Source organism: Pogonomyrmex barbatus, unplaced genomic scaffold, assembly GCF_055798465.1.
Source record: "Pogonomyrmex barbatus isolate J1 unplaced genomic scaffold, ASM5579846v1 scaffold19, whole genome shotgun sequence".
Lineage (NCBI taxonomy): Eukaryota > Metazoa > Arthropoda > Insecta > Hymenoptera > Formicidae > Pogonomyrmex > Pogonomyrmex barbatus.
This window is the reverse complement of record NW_028297115.1, coordinates 550611-572410: the sequence shown is the minus strand read 5'-3', so window position 1 is coordinate 572410 and position 21800 is coordinate 550611. Positions and strand designations below refer to the sequence as shown.

Below are 21800 nucleotides of genomic sequence, written 5' to 3'. Positions count from 1 at the left end.
TTACGCTTTGAATCTTTAAGTATTTATTTAAACAAATCCCAACATTCCAAACATTGATAGATGTATATACGTATGGGTGTGTGTGTGTGTGTGGTTTTTTTTTTTTTTTTTTTTTTTTGCGTCTATGCGCTTCCTATGGACACAAGATAGATTGTGGCGGCGTGTCACTCCGTCTTCGGCTATCTATGTTATGTCCATAGTGTCCTTCTTTCCGTTAATTCTGTATGTGTACCCACTGTCATGCACGTACCGCCATTTCTTTCATCTGCGGATCCTCTAATTAAATCGCAGTCAACGTTTTCTCACACAAGAAGAAAATCTCGATTGGACATCCTCGGGATCTTCTTTTTTCGGCAATTTTTTTAAGAATTTAAAAAAAATTTCTTTTATCAAGGAACACCATTTTCATCACTGTCAACAATTTTGCGAGTAAGCGCGATTTCAATTTTTCAAACATCATTCGCTCTCAAAAATGACGATGAAAGCCCAATATTTTCGTTAAGAAAAAAGAAATTATTTCTACTATTTCTAAAAGAAACGATTTCTAACTCAGATTAAAGAATCTGCAAACGAAAGGAACGGTGACAGTAAAGAGCTTTCGTGAGGGGCTCAATCTTGGCCGCGCAAACGACAATGAAACTTAATCCTCTCCACGTTAAAATTACGATGCAAATGAGGCTAATTTAACGATCGTATCCAAATTCGACGACTGTTTGTTACCGTAGCGCTTCTCGGATCGATCGAACAACTCTCCGATTTGTATAGCGCGATTCGATAACTCCCCCTTTCCCCTTATCCCTATTTCTGACGATGTATTTCTTAACGCCGTCAGCCGGTAACACACGCGAGTCGCAATCAATTATGGCAAGTTTCCCGTGACTAGATTAATTAGGAGTTAGGTTACTTACGGTGGCCCCTCGCGCGGTTTCTCTTCCTCATTTATTCAAAAAGTAGTCTTACGATCGTAGGGGGGTGCTTACGACAACAGCGTCCATCTCTCTCTATCTTGATGCTCTTGCGACGGGTCTGTTTCACGGAGCTGTCAAGTCAAGATTCAATTCTTGCCACCATTTCAATTTCTCGTCGAAAAGCGTTGTGCGTTCCGTTGTGTGTGACGAGACGAACCAAGATCAAAATTTGTCCAGTCTCCAAAGAGTTAGCTTTTTTTTTTTTTTTTTTTTTTTACATAGAAAATGTCCAGCTCGATAACGATTTTTTTGAGGGATTTTGCAACAATGTGCAAGATCCTTAAAGTATATTTTATTGAATGGAGACTTGGAAAATTTTGATCCTGTGAAATGTCTCTTTAAGCTAGTCTCTCGAAATATAAGCTAAATATATATTTCGGTGCCATCTTGAAGTAATTTAATAAATAATTTAATTGGTGTATAAATGGTCAATAGTTGATATTGAACAGATCCGATCAGATTCAAAATGTTAATCGTATATTAGCAGCCGATTCGATACGTCTAAGCACGAAGAAAAACATAAAAATTAGGATGGACCCGAATATTTTTCGCCTTCCACTATCGTATTTCCAATATTGCATGAAAATTTACAATATACAGGTGACTCTCCAAGACAAATTTTAATTTGTAATAAATTTCATTACCATATCAAGGAGATAAATTCGATTTTAGGCGGAAAAATATAACTCCTGTTTTAGAATAAATTGACCTTGTTAACAATTTGATAAAAGATATTTTGAACGAGACGAAATAAACGAAAGTTTTAACTGGATGCAGAAACAAGGTGACATCAATAATTCATAGTATTCTTTATACGTAGACCCATTTCCAATTGGTCGAAAGTGGTAACTCTTATCAAAACACTTTTCTTTTATGGCGGTCATCAAAAAGTTGTAGTAGTAAATTTATAACTTTCTGAAACAATGCAACTTTAGCCCCTCCGAGATGACTATTAAAGTCAGAGGAAACTTGTAGCGCAATACTTTCTAACAAATGTATACATCGTAAAAATGTCTTGAGTGCATAACTGCAAATATACAGGTGCCCCCCTCCAATGGAACACTAACAACTTCGCGTATCAAATTTTTTCCACAAACATAATTTCGCGTTTACGCAGCGACAATTTTTAACACAAATACGGAGAGTCACCTGCATCCTCTTAAATACTCTCCCGTTGCCATTAAACCGTTTAGCCCTATCTCGTGTCAAACATGTTCTAATTTCTCATACAAGGTTACACACACGCGCCCAACTACGCTAACGAAAGCCATTCCCTCATAGAGTTTCTTTTCTCCCGCTCTTGCTTCGTACCCTCTCCTATTTTTTTTTTTTTTATCTTTTCCCTTCCACCTTTTCGTCCCCCATCGTCTACGTCTCACTCACGCACTTCGCGCACAAACATACATGCCAATAGCTAGTTCATTCTCGCCATCTTATGAACCTAGAAAGTCGAAGCCCAAGACTACCAATTCCTCGATTAATTCCATTTAGTGTTGTGGCAGAGTCAGGCCACAGTTAGCCCGAGCACCTGTGACGGACACCGTGTATGTCTGCCGCGAAAAGATGTCTCTTTTGCATTCATTTTATTATTCCTGAGATTACGTCAATCCCCCGTTTACGCGATATCGCCAGATCGGACCCGGCCGAAGTGTCAGTGAACTAAGAGTCAGAGGCCGATCCGTGTGAATTACAAGTGCCAGACATTGCCGTCCCTAATGGACGGACGAAGATTACACGTCTCGGTTACAAAGGGACCGCTACGAACCTCCAGTGTGCTCTCCTTATGTGCGCGCGCTCCACCAAACTGTGGACTACGTAACGTGGATCACAAATCGAGGGGCTGAGAGAGGAGGCCTCTCGGAAGTATAAAGCACACTTTTAACGCTGCTGACCCGGACACGCACACACGGCACTGTACAACCCCCCCCCTCCCCTCCATTTTGGAGCGAGTAAAAATTATGTTTCACTTTCTTCGATCGAGACGCCACGCGCACCACTCGGCATCCATACCACATGGTGAGGATCGCTCGAACAACAGGAGTTAAGTTTTGAACGCGCTAAGTGTATTTAGTTAGTGATTTTTTTTTTGTAATAAGAGCTCTAAGAGCAAGAGCGGAAAAGAATTTCTTGTTCGCGCGGTGAAGGTGAACCGCGCTTTCACCTCAAACACGCGCGAGTGCGAAGAGAACACGTGCTTTACTCTTATTCTCAAATGGAACACGGAGAAAGAATGGTGTGGTGAGAGGGACAAAATTTGCCTCGATGGTGGGTGAGAAGAGCGTGCCTCTCGCGCCTCGGGAAGGGTTTCCCCCGATGGATAATCAGAGTTCAAAGGCGCTTCTCTCGCCTACACTTGATCTCTCGCGATCGACGCCGTCCTCTTGTCTCGCGCGCGCGCGCGCGCGCTCGTTCTCGGCAAACCGCAACCCTCAACATCAAAAGATCGAGATCCCCCGCCCCTATCACACGGAGATCTCTTGAATCTGCACACGCTTTTTCGCGCTACCGGGTGTCCCGGGCTGCCGTAGAATTCCGGGACACGAGAGACCGACGTTCGGCGCCGGGGCTTTCGGCGGGGGCGGCGGCTCCGGTAGCTCCTCGTTTTCGTCCTCGCTGTCGTGGTTAAGGCCGCCGATGTTGTTGACCTCGTCCATCCGAGCGATGGTGGCGTCCACGCAGGGCGACGGCGTGCGGGTCCGCTGGATGCACGGGCTCTTGCTGTAGGACGGCGGCTCCAGGATCCGCTTGCCGCCGCCGGGCGGCGGCGAGCACTGGAACTCCTGCAGCTGCAGCTCGAGCTCCTGCACGAGCTTCGCTTTGTGCGGCGGTAGCATCGACGACGGCGAGTCCATCAGACTCATGGAAGACGACAGCCGTTGCTTGCCCGAAGTGTCCATGCCGGAGCAGCCGGCCTCGAGAAATTCCTCCTTCTTCTTATTACTGAAGGCCCCCGACAGGCCGCCGCCGGTCGCGTTTCGATCGCGCTGATGGTAGATCCCCGCGAAGATCAGGATGTTGAGGAGCAGCAGGAACACGCCGACCGCGATGGTGACCGTGAGCGCCGTGGTGTAGCTCTGATAATGGCTGGATGCGAGTTTGCGCAGGAGATTGTTGGGGCCCGGGCCCAGATTCGAGATCTGTAACGTTCGCGAGGTGGTGGGCGTGATGGTTGTCGCGACGGTCGCGTTTGGGGTGCATTCCGTGGTCGAAAGCGCGGTCAGTATCGAGGAGGGTTCCGTGGGGGATGGCATGGGTAGCGGGGGTGCCGGTAGAGGTACCGCCGTGCTCTGTGGCCGTACCGGACCTTCGTAGAGGCTGGGGCTCTCCGCGAGGTGGTGATGCCGCATGTTGATCTCGTAGCCGGGCCGATGCAGCTGCGGGAGCAGATTCAGCCAGAGAGACATCTTGTGGCCTCTGTAGTGCGAACGCATCTCTGGGCTATGAGCGGCCTCCAAGTACAGCTGGTTTATGGAATCGTATGAGTCCCAGAATGGCGGACTCATCGTCAGGCCGTTCTCCAGTCCCGAGGACAATGGACTCACGCCGTTCGGATCCCTAAAACAACGAGCGAACCGCTCGAACTTTTTGACAAATCGACAAAAATCTACCACGCGATTTAGTATTTTCTTTCGCCCTCACGTTGCTCTATTTGGAATTGTTAAATATTTGGTAACGAAACATGTCGCACGCGATTAAATTTATTTCAATTTATTTTTTCATATTATTATTATTTATAATATAATATTGTATATATTATTTATCTAACGTGATTAATAAATATTTATAATCTATTTATAAATATTCATTAATTATTATTTAGTGTTATTTAAAAATTTTAATAAAAATTGGAAGCTAAATTTTGGCAAGCGAAAATCTCACACGGTCTCTCTCTTTTTTTTCTTTGTGCGATTCATTCACCGCAGACAAAATTCGAAAATTATGAAACTCCACCGTGTCGATGACAGAGTAATCATGCAGATAGTCGCCGATCCGACCAATTAGAGATGCCAAAATCACTTCGCGTCTTTGCCAACACTAACAAGTCTACCTCGAGATTGCGAGCTTTCGCTGAGCGCGTTAACGGCCTTTGCGGGAGTTTGGCTCCAAAATCCTCTCGCAGCTGTAACTTTACCCTACCTACCACCCACTACCACCAAGGTAGTGCCAGCCTTCAGACTCCCCTCTCACGGAGAGTAATCGAAGTGTATGAGATGCTTAAGTTCCGAAGAACTTTGAAACCGGGTGAATTAACGAGAGAGGGTTCACTTATCCGATTAACCCTTTCGCGCCCATGCGCCATGCGGTTATTTCCCGTCGTAATGTCGTCGATTAATGACGATACCCCATCCAAGAAAGCGGTCAACTAAACGGTATGCTAACCTCGGTATTCGCGGTATTCTTGAAAAGGTATTCTCGCCAATTAGAAATCCAAAATCCAAAAAACATGATCCAAAATATTCTGTACTCTTCTATGTTTGTCGCGACAGAACAGTTTTATTTCCTCTCCAAATCGTTTCGCCCTTAATGGACGCGGTGTCAGCAGGTTAATTTAATATAGCCGGGCAAAGAGAACGAAAGGGGAGAAGGGGGGGAGAACTTACCCGCGCCTCACAAAGTTAGCCAGGTAGTGCACGAGCAGTTTCGACAGATTCTCGTCGGCGGGAGTGTAGTTGCCAAAGGCGTGCAGCGCGGACGTGACCTCGCCACGGAGAAGAGGTATACCCAAGAGATACGGCAGTTCCTCGCCCCTCTGGCTCGGCTGCTCGCCCGGCTGGAAGTGCAGGAAGTAGCCCCGTCCCTCCGAGGCCGAGTGCAGGAGGGCCAGTCTGAGGAGCGGCGCGGCGACTTGGCCGTCCCCGAGGAGAGACAGGAGACCCTCGCAGATCGCCACGGGACTCTGCTCGCCCCGCTCCCAGTCGGTGTACTCGTTCCGAAGGGTCGAGTAGATTTCATGGAGATGGTATCGGTAGGTATTCCGGACGTAAGTACGCAATATACGGTCCCTCCTCGTCTCGTTCAAGCCGTTCTGCGAAGATGAGATCAGAGTTTCACCGACTTTACCGGCTTTCAACGAGCGCGAAATGGCGACGTGTGCGAATTAACGACTCTCCTTTAACGTTACGCGGATCGATCGCGGCTCGCAGTCTCGCGAATATGAATTTTGTATATCGCTTGATAAGCTTGATTCGCGGATAATCGGACACCGGGACATCTCGCGTGTGTAGATAGACGTATGTCGAATGATCGCTGATATATCCGCGTATAGATCACTAATTCGAATTCAGGATCGTAAAGTAGACGGACGCATTACATTATAGCGCGACGCTCGGTGACCATGACCATCAGAGAGTCAATAATATCCGGAACGTTTGGCTAGCGCAGGCTTGCGATGCAATCATGTAAAGCTCATCAATTTGTCAAACTATATCCAATCGATGTCAATTACATATTATGCATGAGGTGTCGGTCATTAATCAGAGAATTACTTCCGCTCCAATATAAATTTCTTGATAAAATCAATACAAAAATAAAAGCGTGGACTAATAATAGCGGCGAGGGAAAATAGATTAAAAGGGTTTCGAGGATTTTTTTTTTTTTTTTTTTTTTATTCTTTCAAACAGGGACATTATAAAATATGAAACTGTAATATTGGAACCAGGTTTTTGAAAGCGAAAAATCAAATGAGAGAGAGTGGTACATTATGGTATTATTAATGTATTGTATCTCGTATATTTTTACAAATTTTGCGACCGTCACTGATTACACTGAATTCGCGGGCTTACCTGCAAATCTTCCTTAGTGAGATTCACCCAAGCTTCCTCGGACGTCAAACCAAAGAGTAAATCACGGTCGCCAAAGTCCGCGAATTCAGCGCCGGGCCCGGGTACGATCGGCATTAGTCCCGAAGAAGAGGCAGTGGGCTGGAAATTCTGATCAAACGAGCCGCTTATTTGCGTTCGGAAGTAATGCACAAACAGCAAGTAGATACATCTCCGTCACTCGAAAGTAGATTATGTAAACGATACAATATAATTTCTAGTGTTTGCCATTATTTATATAAAATTAGATTAATTATTGTCTGGATAATTATACCTAGATAATTATTTCGATGAGAAATGATTTTATTTTATCTTTATTTAAATGATCAGAGTATATATTATCTTCATTTTTATCTTAGATAAAGGAAATGTCTTTTTGTAAATTATTTAAGTTAACGTGTGGGATCTGCAGTACGATCGTCGAAGTCATGTAACATGTAATTGATGCCAGTTAAATAATTAACCAAATTTTTATAAATATGAATCTGATTAAGTTTTAGATTTAGCTCGTATCAAATATTTTTCAAGCATTATTCAAAAAGCGCTAACATATATGATTAGAATAATATAAATCATTTACATCAAGAATTGCATTAATTACGTTTCGCATCCTTAATTACTATTTACCCAATAAACAGTAAAAGTTTTATACAAATATTGTTTTTGAATCATGCATCTTGCTTACCAATATTATCTAGATAAATTTAAATCATCTTTATCTTATCTGAGAGACAAGTTTAAAAGTTTTAAATTTATATTATCTTTATTTAGATTACCTTAAGTTATCTTAAGCGCAACACTGATAATTTCACTGGTAATTTGCAATTTCATTTCCTTTGCACGAATTGACCTAACTAGCACATATTTTATAAGATGACAAAACTTTCCAAGAGAAACACTCGACCCGTTTCCCGATGGATCGACGATACATACATATATATCTACGTGGATGTTTATCCGTCTCTTTCGATTTCGCGTTTACCGCCGCGATGTCGCGACGAGTGCGAGCAACCAGAGAGAGAGACACACACTATCAACGAATGAATTAATGGAGCATGCACGAAGTAGCTATTACGATTCTCGGATCCGTCATCCGTCAGCCGGTCGCCTGTTCAATTAGCAGATTCATCGTTTACCTGTCGTCTCGTTCGCTCCTGCGCAAAATCAATACGCCGGCCGGCCGACATCGAGGCTAATATCCGTATGTAATTACAACATTTGCGAATTCCGTAATCGCGCGAACGAAACGTGTGTCGCGGCCGATGTTCATTTAACACTCGCCGTTATATTTATTTACACCGCGGTGGATATTCCGCGCGCAATTTGCCGCTTAAACGCAGCGCGCGCGCGCGGTCGTAGCACGATGCGTGTAAATGCAAATTTTATGAAAAAAAGTGGCTTAAAGCGTCAAAAAGCGACGCGGAACCGAAACGCTGCGCCGGACGCTGTCCCGAGGCGACGGATAACACATTAGCGTGTCATTTACCAAAAGACCGCTATAAACATGTCAGCCTGATATATTCATCGTGGGCAGAATCGGGCGGCTTTCATCTCCGATTTAAGGCCGCGCTCCCTTCCACCCCTTTCGAATTCTAAAGACCGAGAAACACACCGGGCAAACGCCAATCGATTAAACCGCAATTAAGATTAACTAACGGCGCGGTAAAATCACCAGATCGGAGCAGAGGAGGAGATGGTGAGATGCAAATGGAAATGCGGCGCACTTACTGTTCTCCAGACTCGAGATTATCGATTATCGGGGGGACGAATCGCCTTACCTGATTGACTGTCGGCGGCAGCACGGCTCCGTCGATGAAGGGCGCGAATCCGGAAGTGAATCTCGGCGGATCCAGCTGCACCGCCAGTAGCTCCTCCACGCTTTTCAAACGAAGGCACGGTGCGATATCGTCGGCCTCGACGTCACCGGGACATTTGGTCTGATCGGCGACGCGGCGCTTCACCATCAGCGGATCTCGCTGCACCGCCCACGACGAGAGGGCCGAACCCCCGAGCAGAATCACCCTCCCGATCAGCTCTGTAATATTCGTCGGAAAAAAAAAAAAAAACTCCCGCTAATTGCAATACGGCTAATAAAATGTCCGAGGAATGTCCGATAAATCTTTAATTACACCAGCGATACATTATCGACGTTTTATTATTCAAAAATCCGGATATTCCGCAAAACAGGAAATTGACCCTTCATTATTTCACGCGATGTATACAAAAGTATTCCTTCCCCGTTTTATATTTTATTAGCCGACTCTTTTCACCGCGAGAGCAAGACGCTATTATATCGAGAACGTCGATAAATCAGCTTCAAATTAACGTGTCTCTTCCCATAGACGCTTATACCGATATATCAATCAGCGCGCTGAACGTGATTAAATCGTGATTTTCTCCTTCGTAAGGGGGTGCGTGCGTAATTTATAGAACTGCAACTACGTAATTCCGCCTTAACACACGAGTAAGCAAAAAGAATGCATTTTCCCTCGATAGCAATGTCGAATAAATATATACACATCACGTAGCACAAAAAAAAATTGATATCTCTCTAAACCGATAAATAAATAAAACGTCCTGTGTGGACGTTGGCAAAAAAAAAAAAAAAAATATAAACAAATTTTTCGACGCTCGCAACTCGCTTTTCCGTTCGGCTACTGTACCACTGTAAAACGGACGTATCGCGTCAGCGGCAAACGCGACTGACGGCGCGTTAACTAACCGAGGGTTGTTTGACTGACAACCGCGGGACGCGCGCCCCACGACTCGGCCGCAAGCCGCGAAACGATTAAACGCCTTACCTTTCGCCATAGGGGAGACGGCTAAAAAATTGGCGAGAGCCGCCCCGGTGCCGTGGCCCAGCAACGCCAGTCGCTCGGGATTGCCGCCGAAGGCCTCGAGATTCTCCCGCAGCCAATGGAGCCCCGCCACCAGATCCATCAGTCCGTAATTGCCCTGCGCGCTCCCTTTCGAGCCGGTTTTCAGGAAGCCTGCCCAATTTCAACGTGCCCAAAATTAGAAAATCCGGCTGACTTCACGTCGCGCGGAGGATAGAGGGAGGACAATCGAATATTCGACGTCATCAGCCAGTTCGAGCGAGAAGGAAAGCGCGCGACGTGTCATATCGCAAACTTATCGTTTCGGGGATGAAAGACGAAAATCGTTGAAAAAAAGCTTGCCCCGGCGTAATCGTTTCCTTTTCGTTTCGAAGAGATCTCCTCTGCAACCTTCCTCGCGCAAACGTACCGTAGATAACCGGATCATCTGTGTTACGTTAATCGAATGAACTTTTGCGCTAAACTCAGGCGCGCCAGCGCCTTCAGTGCCTCCACTTCAACTCAAAAAGGACGCTCCGTCCGAGCGAATTAATTATTGCCAAGTTAGTTATCATTGCGGGAGTCGAGACATCCGCGTAAATGTGTGTGTGTAGCGCCGCGTGAGTGTACAAACGTAGCTATTGTAACGACGAGCGACTGAACTCGGAGAATAAACCGGATTAAAATTAAACATTTGCTCGCTGGTACTCAATCCCGTCCGCTTCAATTTGCTGCAACCGGCCCCTCCACCACGGGTTCGTCACTTTGATTCGCCATCTGCCTGCGAGGTGAGCTTTCCATTTCAATCCGATTCGCCTTTTAATCCCATTCACATTATCTGCTGCTGTGTATTGGTGCCAAGTTCTAATTACGCTTGCATTTAAATCGCAAAAATATCACAGGGTAATGACTTATTTCGAATAACAATGAAATAAATAAAAAAAATTTTCCCCGCCGTTCGCGTGCAGAAAGACTTTCCTTTTTAATAATATAAAATACCAGGGCAAATATTTTTCACAAGATAATTATCATATGTCGATTTATTTTTTTATTTTCGCCTATTGAGGTTTTTTTTTCAGTTTTGTTAATTCTACAATAGAGCGCGGCAACGTGTGAAAAAAAATATCGTACGGTCGAAAAATACACTTGATATCACTCAATCACGCGATAGTTCCCGAGTCCGGAAATTTATTTATATAGCCATAAGTGGCGTGAAACGTGGTGAAAAAGCACGATGGAGTAATAAGTGAAGTAACAAGAAAAAAGACGGAAGAAAATCGAATTGGCTCGAATTGGCCATGCGGTATTGGATAACGCCGCAGGCATTGTTTCGCTTCGACGATGAACAAAAACGTGTACGGGGCTACAGCGGTACCGACACAAAGAGAAGCGCGAAACCAGTTCCGAGTATGGTGAAAATATACGGCGTATCGATATCGAAAATTGTTCCGCTGGCTGCCTCCCCCCCGGGCTTCTTTCATGAATGAGGAATACGGCGTTGTGAACACGCTTGCATATCTTCCCCAATAATATGTTGTTTGTCGCGATTAGGTGCTCGCCCGGGAACCTTTGAACATCGCTCCCGAATAGCGCGGAAAATAAAAATGCAGATCACATCCCCCATCATTGTGGGATGCGCGATAACAGGAGCGGCGGCACAAAAATCGTGCGAATAACCGCGTTACCGGGGCATTAATAAATTTTTTTTTTTAATTGACACAAAATTGCAAAACTCTGCGTTACGTAAAGCAGCGGGGTAAGAGGGGTAAGGGAGAACCGAGAACGATATCCGGATAAAACTCATTTTTACGGATTAACTAGATAAAGAAAAAAAAAAAAATGAGATTTATCCGGGAACAATATACAAAATTCACGGGCGAGACGGGATTCGAGACTTTTCGCGAATAACAATTACGCTTTACGCGTAAGTAAAGTTCCTGCTGTCTGCTCCAGTTGAAATTATGCGCACGATATTTAGCGGGACGCTCAAAAACCCGATCGTGCGATAAACGAGGGCGAAAATCCACTCGCGTGAAAACACCCCGAGCGAGCACCCTTACGTCTCCTCTTCTTCGTCCTCATTAAACTCCCCTTTGTTTCTTCCCCCTTTGTTCCCGTTTTTAATTTTGGCACACACACTCTCTCTCTCTCTCTCTCTCTCTCTCTCTCTCTCTCTCTCTCTTTGTCTCTCCTTTGCGAAAACGCATCTCGCAACTCCGCCCTGTTATCCACATTCGAGTTGACATCGTGCTTTTAAAGAGTCTCAACTACTCGCAGAAGTAACAAACCCCGGAGGAGGATTTCCATATATAACCGCGCGGAAAGTAATCTCTCGTAAGATCTCGGCAAACTTTTCCTCCTCCTAGCTGCCACGAATAATGAGATCATTCTTTTAGGTCTGTCGAAAGAACAAAAGAGCTGGTCGCGCTCTGTGTAATAAACAAAGCTCGGCGTACTTTATAATACAAAAAAAAAAAAAAAAAAAAAAACTTTCAACCTTCGCGCACGAAGTAGCAAATTGCCTGATTATCGTCGTCTCGTTTATCGACACGATGTTACGCTTTAGAGAAATAAAATTTCTTAGAACACTGTATGCGTTTTTATACTGATCACAAAGTGTCAAATTATCAGTCATTAAACAAACGTTGATTATCCGAGAAAACAATTATTTCGATTTTCTCCAACGAAACAACGTTTCTCTTCAGCTCAGATCAATTATTTTGCTCCATTTTTGCTATTACTATTATCATTGTTGTTGTAGCGCAGATGTAAACTTTCGCTAGATTAATGAGTAAGGAAAATTTCTTAATTCGCTTTCATTTTCGGGTGATGCGACAATGCGACGAGCGGGAGCTTTTTTTTTTTTTTTTTTTTTTTAAAAGAAGACGCCTCGCCTCATCTCCCCCGGCGAACGATTGCGACAAACGCGGCAAACGGTTGAATAAAATAGTCGCGAGGCGTGTCCTGCGTTCTGATGCGGCGAAATAAGACGGTCTGTTTCAATTGAATAGTATTGCTGACTTACCAAGCACACCAAGGCGAAAATTGATGGAGACGACAATAAGGCGTCCGTGAGCGGCCAGGGCGGTACCGTCAAATGAATTTCCGGCGCCCCACGAGTAGGAATCGCCGTGAATAAGAAGGAGAGCCGGTAGCGAGTCCGCGATACTACCTGCAACATCAAAGCACATTCTACCACAACCATCCCCTCTGCGAACACAAAGCACACGGGCAAGTTACGTAATAATACAGGATAAATACAAGGTAAAAATAAGAGGAACGCGAGTTTCCTTTGAGTTTCTAAATTGTATTTCTTTATCTGGTATTAAAATTGTTGCGCCGCTTCTCTCTATCAGATTTTTTTTGTTTTTTTTTTTTTTTTTCACGTCACATACCGAAATATGCTTAACCAACGAACTCTCGCATCGTTAAAATAACAATTGTCACACATTGCCTAAATTATACATATAATTACATATACAAAGAGTAAATGACATTCGTAATCTCGTTTTATTTAAAATCTCGCGAACACACTTCTTACGCTTCTTTTTTGAAATTACACGGACTCTTCTTAATCTCGGATCTTTAAAATATTTCGTGTTAAAGAATACGAGATTAAGTAAACGTCTGCATACAAAGGTAACTGTCCTGTTGTAATACAATAAAAGAGACGTAAAGAGACGTAAACACGATTAAAAATTTTCTTAAAAATTAGGCATGACTAGATAAAAATGCTGAAATAAGCGGCTAAAAAAGCGGCTTTAAGTTTCGCTGGAATCTCATGACCGAGATTAAGCTTATATGACTTTATAAGTCTGCGGCTTATAAAATACGAATCCAAATTATGAATTCACGATAACATAGTAGAATTTTGAGTTCTGCCGATTAAAGATCGATTTAATTTGTGTCATAAGAAATAAGACATAACCGTGTTTAACAAGAAATATGAAATTTTTTTTATAACAGATGTTTATATAAAGGAAGATTTGATTATGTGCTACCTTCGTCTTCCTTCGCATTTTAAATAATTATACACACAATATTGCAATATATTTATATAATATATATTTTTGTCCAACAAACGGTTAAATATCTAATCCAATTTTTTTTATATCTTATGTAAATAAAAAAAGTGTAAGTTTGGCAAGCATAAGCGACTCAGATATATTGTAAAATTATGAGATGTTTGACTGCTCGAATGAGAGATCTCGAATTTATACGTCTTCTCTTGAAAGGACGATTTTCTATTCTAAAATTTGCATTTTACCGCCTCTTAGCTCCTAATAGAGCGGAACGCGGCTGTCTCTATCAATCGCCGACGTCAAATTCACCATAATGCACAATGGCGATCGAAACATAATCGTCCCAAGAACGAACTATCGTGCTGAGCTAAGTGATGGCAAGGCGAGACACCTGTTGCGACAGCCTGATAGCGCACGCTAGACGACAGTTAAGTAGGTGACGTAGACGAACGAGACGTATCATCTTCGTGATTCCGCCGTGCGTATTTTTCCATTGGGAGCTGCGAAAACCTGCTCCTACAGCCCCGGCCGACTGTTTGCGATCGTATCTCAAAACATTTACGAGCGACTCAGTGCTTTTATTGCTTCCTCGTCTATCGTGCCTCATCTTTGTCGCGCCGCTCGGGTCTCTCATCGGTGACAGTTGGAAGTTCATAAATTACAATTTTCTTTTTTTTTTTTTTTTTTTTAAATAATAAACGCAGAGTACCGACACACTGTTAGTTTAGTATATTCTATTTGCTAAACTATTTTTTTCGATTCTCTTTTAATCTGTTTAAAAATAAAAAATCAAATTTCAAGGCGCAATTAATTGAGTCATTTTAATAATTAAGTGTGAAACGATTTTCTGCAGTCTTCTTAACCAAATAAGAATATATTTAAATTCTTATGGTTAAACAGGATTACTATCTGGAGGAAATCTAGAAAACTTAAATCAATTTATGCCTTGAAAAATCAAAGAATTCCCAGAAAATCAGAGAATTTTTTAAAAATATTTTATTTTTATATTATTAATCGAAAGTTTATCGATTGAATTATTAATAATAATTATTATTAATTATTATAATAATTCAATCAATATAATTATAATAATTATTATTAATAATAACAATGGACTTAATAATAACAATCCACTCTGAATGTCAGAATGCTTATTTTACGAATAATCTATCATTTAGCGTTGAAGATGACGTCGTATTAGGTATAATTTTATTTAATGAAGACGGATATTTTTTTTAATGGTTTCATAAAAATTGAATTTTGGATCACTTGTACATTATCTAACTCTTTGTTTGTAGCTTTTGAAAATTTTATACAATATAAAATATTTATTTTTTATAGTTTCTCTCAAATTTTTCAAATTTAATTATTGGAATTTGAATGATCCTTAATTTTATTTTATGAACTTTTATAAGTGAAAATACTAAGGGCTACTTAGATACAATAAATATACATACATTTGTTTGATAAATATATTTGAAAATTTCATTTTCATTTTATCTGAAATTTTTAACAAATCGCTTTGAAGACCAGAGAATTCTTTTTTTCGAATTTTGAAACAGACACTCCGTGAAATATTTTGTTAAATCTTCACTAAAGCTCATTTAACTATTAAATTATTTCACACGTTTTGAACGCATGTTTTATATTCGAAGAAAAGTGCCTGCCTCTTGTCTTTTATTTTACCTTTTTCAAAATGCGGGATTGCACCCGGCAGCACAATCTTATATCACAAGCGATGGGTGAAATTCTGGTGCCGCACGTACTAAGCATGCAACGCTTCGCCGTCGCGCCGGAGTCTCTGCATATACATTCCAACTCGGCGTGTAACGCGATTATGTAACATGTCGAGAAAGTGGGAAGGGATAGGTACGGGGGGACCAATAAATTCATAAGCAAGTTAGCAGAGATTCGGAAACGAGGAAGCTTTTTGAACGACCCATATATCGAGCACTAAAGTTTGTCCCTAATGCGAAAAGGCCGTTATCTCGAAGTCTTAACGAGAGAGATCGCAAAGTCGTTATCGTCAACTAACAGCAATTTTGAGGTACTCCAGAGAGCGTAGAATAAAAATTATGAAGGTCGCTGTAATCGATTATGTGACCTCTAATCGGCTTTCGCATTACCGCGCTACATACGCGAAATGAGACAATATAATAACAATATTTTCTCTCGTAAACTAAACGTCTCGTAAATTGTTTTTTTCTTTCTTAAATGCAATTTTTAAATTGATTTCCTTTTCCCAAGTGCAATTTCATGGAAAATCAGACTACAGAAATATCCGGAATGGGGGTTTACTTAAATAGATACTTTCCCGCACTCTCTTTCCCGCCTCCTGCCCCCCTCTTGTCAAACAGTTTAAGCGCGCGCAATTAAAAATTGTCCCGCGGACAATTAATTAAAGTTTTCCATCAGCCCCGGCAGATTTCGTTCTGATTGTACACCCACTACATAACCGACCGATCATCTTAACCGCGGTCTTAAGTTACGGACGGACAAAAGAATCGATCCTGGCGCGCATATATGTCGGTGCTCCTCCGGAGTCCTCTTCATTATCGTCTCTTCTCTCTAGCTTAATGTCGCAGCGGCCAGGCAAGACGAACGTCGATTCGATACGAAGCCACCTCACTCCCGCGGTGCTTGCAGGTTTCTCTCACGTGAATCGAATAATCGACTGCAATGCACTACGGAATTGAGGATGCAACGCATCCTTACACTTGCATTTCCAGTACAGTGTTCTCTCTCTCTCTCTCTCTCTCTCTCTCTCTCTCTCTCTCTCTCTCAAGTCTCTATTCGAGGAGCTCCTTTCGCCGTCGCTTTATCTTGTCCTTCCAATATCTCGGATCCCTTCTTCGGCCCGCTTCATTTCTTCTCGTATGCAGCATCGGCCTCGCCATTGTGCCGCCGAGGCACCCTGGTTTCTCATCATTTCCCCAGATAAAAGTGCGCTTTATTCTTTCATTCTTCCTCACAGCGACGGATTCCTCACGCGAGGCACGCGAATACGCGCAAAGCCGGGGGATGCTCGATCGGGGAAACGACAGCCGGATGAATTCGCGAACGAATTCGCCCCCCTCCCCTCCCCTCCTTTCCTCTTCTCGTGTGTCCCGAATATTATTTTCACGTGATCCGCATTCACCGACACGCACGGAGCGTTTCTCCATGTGTCGAAGTATATTGCCGTGGAGTATCGTATTAAATCTATCTATATCAAATTTTTCCCCGACTGATCGCGTCACAAAGAATAACGTTCGCTCGCGAGCTGTTGACAAAAATGAAAGATGATCGGTATGTATATATATATACGAAACCTAGCTGAATTTAATGATATAAGAGAAACAGTTATCGCACACACACTCGTAAAGTCGCTGAAATAAGAACGTGAAAATGGGTGAGCCGAAATGGATCACGAGTCACATCTCATTTTACTCTTTCTTCAATTTGAGAATCCATTTTTCATCGTAATTATATTAACATAATTCTGTAAAAAAAAAAAAAATTAAATGAAATTCTCTCGCTGCTAAAACACGCGCGCGCTTTCAAATAAATCACACTTTATTTTACAGATTATTATTTCTTTCATCATCCATGGTTAATATTATCTTTTGTACTGTAATTATATTAAATAAAACTTTTATATATTAAATAAACGGGAGATTATAATTACATACATACATTTAAATTAGATCGCAGATCATGGCTACTTTTCCGTTTGCGATATATTTCCGTGAACATTCGGAATGAGGTATCGTCCAGAGTTACGATCTATCGTCGCCGTTGCGTAATAACAGATGTGGGATATAACCATAAAAGTAATTTCGCGACGATGATCCAAGACGAAAGAGCTCTCAATCTCGGATAAACGCAATATCGCTAAAATAAGCACGCATTCCGCGTGATGTACGACGTATTACGCATTCCTCCTTGCGCAATCTACGTATTACTCGCAACTCCCCCATATGATCCCATATTTCACCCGAACACCAAGTTACTATTCCCGTTGTGCTGTGGATTACGCTTTTAATGTCGCGTCTGAATATTTAATGCGAATGCGGCGAAGGTTCAGGTGTTTAGCCGCAGAGAACCATCTCGCTCTCTCCTTACGATTCGCTTACGACGAGGCGCGAGCAAAATTAAAATAACGTTATGAATTATTCGTGATTTTCTGAACCACCGCCTCAAGCACCACCATGTCGCGCGACTGGAATCGAGAGCCGCATCGATACCTCGCAACGATATTAGTGGATCGTGTTTCAATAACACGGCATCCACTCGCGGGCACGCCCGCCGAAGGAGGGTTGAAATTCTCGTCTCTGAATTTTCCGCGATGATATATCCAGAGAGATAGAAGATCGAAAACTAAGCTGCTTACGCACGAGTAGCGATGGTAGCGACGGCGGGAGGGGGGAGGGGGGGAGGGGGGAGGGGGGGGTTGCACCCCCTCTCGCGCGCGCGTTGTCGGTGAGAGACAGGCACGAGAAAAAGCGCTCGCTTCCGTAAAAAAGTAGCAAGGGGATTCGGCGCGATAGCGAGGGAAGCAACGACGGCTCGTTCTCTTTAATCCGGCTGAAACGTCGGGTAGTTACGGCTTTTTATTCGACGGCATAATGGCGGCCTCTTCGCGAGAGATCCCATAGAAGAAGGAGAAAAAAAAAAAAAAAAAAAAGAGAGAGAGGGAGAAAATAGAAAAATCGCGTATCGCGGATCCGGCGACGTTTCTCGTTCATACGTGCGTTATCTCTGCGTTATCGCGCCTTACAAAAATCGCGGTCCTTCGCGCAGCTTCTTCACCCCTAGTTAGTTCCACATCCGCGTTAGCCGCCGAGCGGGGGGGGGGGGGAAATTTATATCCCTCCACTTATTAATTGCACGACGCATAATTTATAATTTTCCTCCCAAAAAGATCTTTGGCGGATATCCGGTATATCTCTTGAGGGAAAATTGGAATAGACGTATTTATCTCGGAGCAGCGCAGCAAAGCCAAACCTAGTTCGGGAATCGAACTAGGTCAGTCAGATCCCCGCACACACGACCAAGGGAATATTACAGAATTCAACAAATCCCGCTGAATCCCCATCCGAAAATTTATCGCGGGATGCATTCCTGCTGTTGATCTCCATATCTATGATCCGTATATTGGTTCGCGTTTACACTTCATCTGAAAGTCTCTCGCCGTATTCGCAATCAGAAAAGCGTCTCCCGATCGATCCGCTCTTTTGTTACGGACACCCGCTCCCGTTCCATCCTCCCCAGACTAAGAGCCTGGCGAGAGAGAAGGATGATAGGGGGAGGAAGGGGGTAAAAAAAGTGGGAGCGCGCATGGAGAAGTAGTTCTCTTGCAAAGGAAACCAGCATCGCGACAGCCGCGAAATCGCGACCATTGGAATTGCCGCATCGAGCTCTCTCTGTGCGCGATATTTTTTTTTCTACCACCCCGCCCCCCCCCTCGCCCTTCCACGGCGTCCGCGTACGCCGCGTATTGAAATTAGCTCTGACAATCCGCCGGAAATCATCGCCGACGAGACCGATTGTTCACAGTCGCTATAAATCTTCTCTCGAAGCGCTCTTTTCGCGCTTCAATATTTCAGCTCAATGCTCGATAGATATCCGGCGGGACGAGATGAGAAAGCGGGATGAAAGATGTAACGCTGCGGTAACCAATGATTGTGATATCACGTAATATCGCGCATGGATCATTCATAAGACGATTCTATATCGTCAGGCGAATTCAAAGGAGGAAAAGAGAAGTCTCTCTCTCTCTCTCTCTCTCTCTCTGTATTTTTTATCAACAAGAAGCTTAACCGAGCGATTAAGATCGATACATCTCTCGGCGTGCTGAAAAGTTCATGCAAGCTCCAAATGCGGTCCATACAGCATTTAAGTTCTCCGCGAGCGACGTGACGCGCGATGTGAGGGAAGGTAATAATTTCCAGACGGATAATTCTACTTTCGTTATACATGTATGTGTTTGGACTTTCGGCTGAATTGCGGCTAAACATTGTTGTGTACAATACAGGCGGTAATTTCGCGTCCAGCGCGGCGAGAGACGCCGGGGCAGATAGACAGAACAGCTCGCTTACGGCTGTAACGCATGTAATTTCAGCGGAAGTGGAACGTCATTTACGAAACTCCGTGAAAGTGGACCGATGGACCCCGCGCGTGGACAATCGCGCGCACGTCGAAAAAAAGAAAAAGATTCGCGCGCATAGATATCTGCTCGTCGCGCGGAATTATATCATTGTCACGTGTCATAACGCAACGATGCTGCATTCCCGAATCAGCCTCAATAATCAGATTATCGCGGAATGGAAATTGCGCCTCTACCAATCTCGCCTCCCTGGTGGTTGGCCGATGCGCCGCTTCCAACGGAGTCGGACAATCGCCCTAAAATTGAACGGCGAGACAGAGTATATCGTGAAAATATCGTCAAACTTTACGTCGGAGAATACACCCCGAGAAGTTCGGCTTATGTTTCCGCGACGAATTTCATGTTCGACCGTGTCGACCGTGTGGTGGCATGAGGCAGGATTTTCCAAACAATGCGCCCCAAGAGTTTTATATATGCTTTCATGGGAATTTTATTTAAGATTTAGTCTTTTTTTATTTCAAACAGGCAGAAATCGAGTCTTACGAAACCCTTCTTTCAAAGTATTGTTGTAAGCTTTTGTAACACTATTTTCCAGCTAGTAAGAAACAAATATAGATTTAAAAATTTCCACACACAATGTTCCTTTTATTAATCCTAAATTAACAACAATTACAGGGTCGTTAATTGTTCATATTTTTTTAACGCTATTGTAAAAAATTTTGTTTGTTTTTAAGACACAAAAGATAGCCGAAGATAGCTATATAATTCTAAACGACAACAAATGTTATCATTTTATTATGTTATATCTTATTATTTCTCCTCTTTTATATGTACATATATATACGTAAAGAATGTTGTGCTTATAATAATATTTACTTTTAACAAAAAAAAAAGAATGATTTCTACAATATGGATTTAATAAAAAATTGTTTCAAAGACACAGGATTATTCTTCCATGCAATATTTTTCGCAACCAGTTAGACAGTCATCTAGAATAATACGTCATCGACTTACCGTGAGGAGCTTTGGGCACATAGAGGTTCAAATACAGGCAGTCTTCGCTCTGGTTAGCCAGAAGGGGCACCAGTCTCTTAAGGTAGGCCTGCCTCTGCCGCGGCAGGCTCTCGTCCGGTGCCGGCGGCCGCTGCGGGCAGGCCGGTGGCATGGTGTCGGCGAGCTTGATGCCGCGCCATGGTGTCGGGGTGACCGGCGGCATGTAACGCAACGCGCCGAGTGGCGGCGTCGCGTACGGCACTCCGTAATAAGTCTCGACGGAAGTCGACGATCTAGCCTCGATGCCGCGCAGAGTGCCGTATCGCGTCTTGACCGTTCTGGTGCAGTACTTTTGAGTGCCGGCCAGCGCCTCGGTGCCTGCCAGGTAGCACTGAGCGCAGAGAAGCGCCAGCAGGAGGACGCTTTTGGCGATACCCCTATTAGACGGGACCTTTCGAGGGGTCCCTTTATTCGCATTATCCTTCGCACTTTGTCGTCGCTTCTCTCGTCCATCTCCTTCGTCGTTGATCCCCTTGTCGCATTTACCTCCCTTCCGCTTTTCATGTTCCCAGCACCATTCACCGGAAATCCCACTTGTTTGGCAATTCCCCAGCTTCCCGGGAACCTGACGGTACGCCGAGGAAGCATCTCGTCCCCAGTAAAGTACATCGTGTCGCGTTCGATACGAGACGATATCGAGCCGCGGAGGATACTGCTGTCGGAGGAGGACATGTCTAACTGATGGCCGCCAATCGCCGGTGAGGAGGACGGTGTCGGGAAGCGAGAGGTCTTTCCTCTTCCTCTTCCTCGGCAAAGAGGAGGAGGACGTCCGCATCGCGTCACGCCGCCGCGGACTGGCCCCTGCGGGCCCCGCATCTGTGGGGCCCTCCTACCGATGGACGACCCCTTTCTTCTTCCGCTTCCGACTTCCGCTTTGCTTTTCCGTTCGCCGCCGCCGCCGCCGCCGCCGCCGCCGTCGCCGCCGCCTCTTTGCCTCTTCTTCGTCCTTCCGTTTTCCGTTCCGCTGTCGGCAATTTTTTGCGACCTCTCTCCTGCGCCTCTTTCCGCACTACCGCCGCCACTACCCTTATACC

At 43.9% G+C, this 21800-nt stretch overlaps 1 protein-coding gene across 1 annotated transcript; it reads right to left on the bottom strand.

Annotated features, from left to right (window-relative positions):
• On the bottom strand, positions 1-21542 carry LOC105431320 (neuroligin-1). The gene is made up of 7 exons (XM_089075666.1): positions 20728-21542; positions 12629-12775; positions 9589-9777; positions 8566-8822; positions 6752-6898; positions 5570-5994; positions 1-4523 (listed from the first exon to the last, which is right to left on the bottom strand). The coding sequence occupies exons 1-7, from the start codon at positions 21539-21541 to the stop codon at positions 3431-3433; spliced, it is 3072 nt and encodes a 1023-aa protein (XP_088931792.1). The 5' UTR covers position 21542; the 3' UTR covers positions 1-3430.
• Between the last annotated feature and the right edge of the window lie 258 nt (positions 21543-21800).

Bases quoted from the DNA above. Each gene is read 5' to 3' on its own strand.
- LOC105431320 (XM_089075666.1), bottom strand. From the start codon at position 21,541: ATGCGGACGTCCTCCTCCTCTTTGCCGAGGAAGAGGAAGAGGAAAGAC. The intron at 12,776-20,727 runs GTAAGTCGATGA...TTGATGTTGCAG, and splicing joins TGTGCCCAAAGCTCCTCACG to GTAGTATCGCGGACTCGCTA. The intron at 9,778-12,628 runs GTAAGTCAGCAA...GAAATTGGGCAG, and splicing joins TTTTCGCCTTGGTGTGCTTG to GCTTCCTGAAAACCGGCTCG.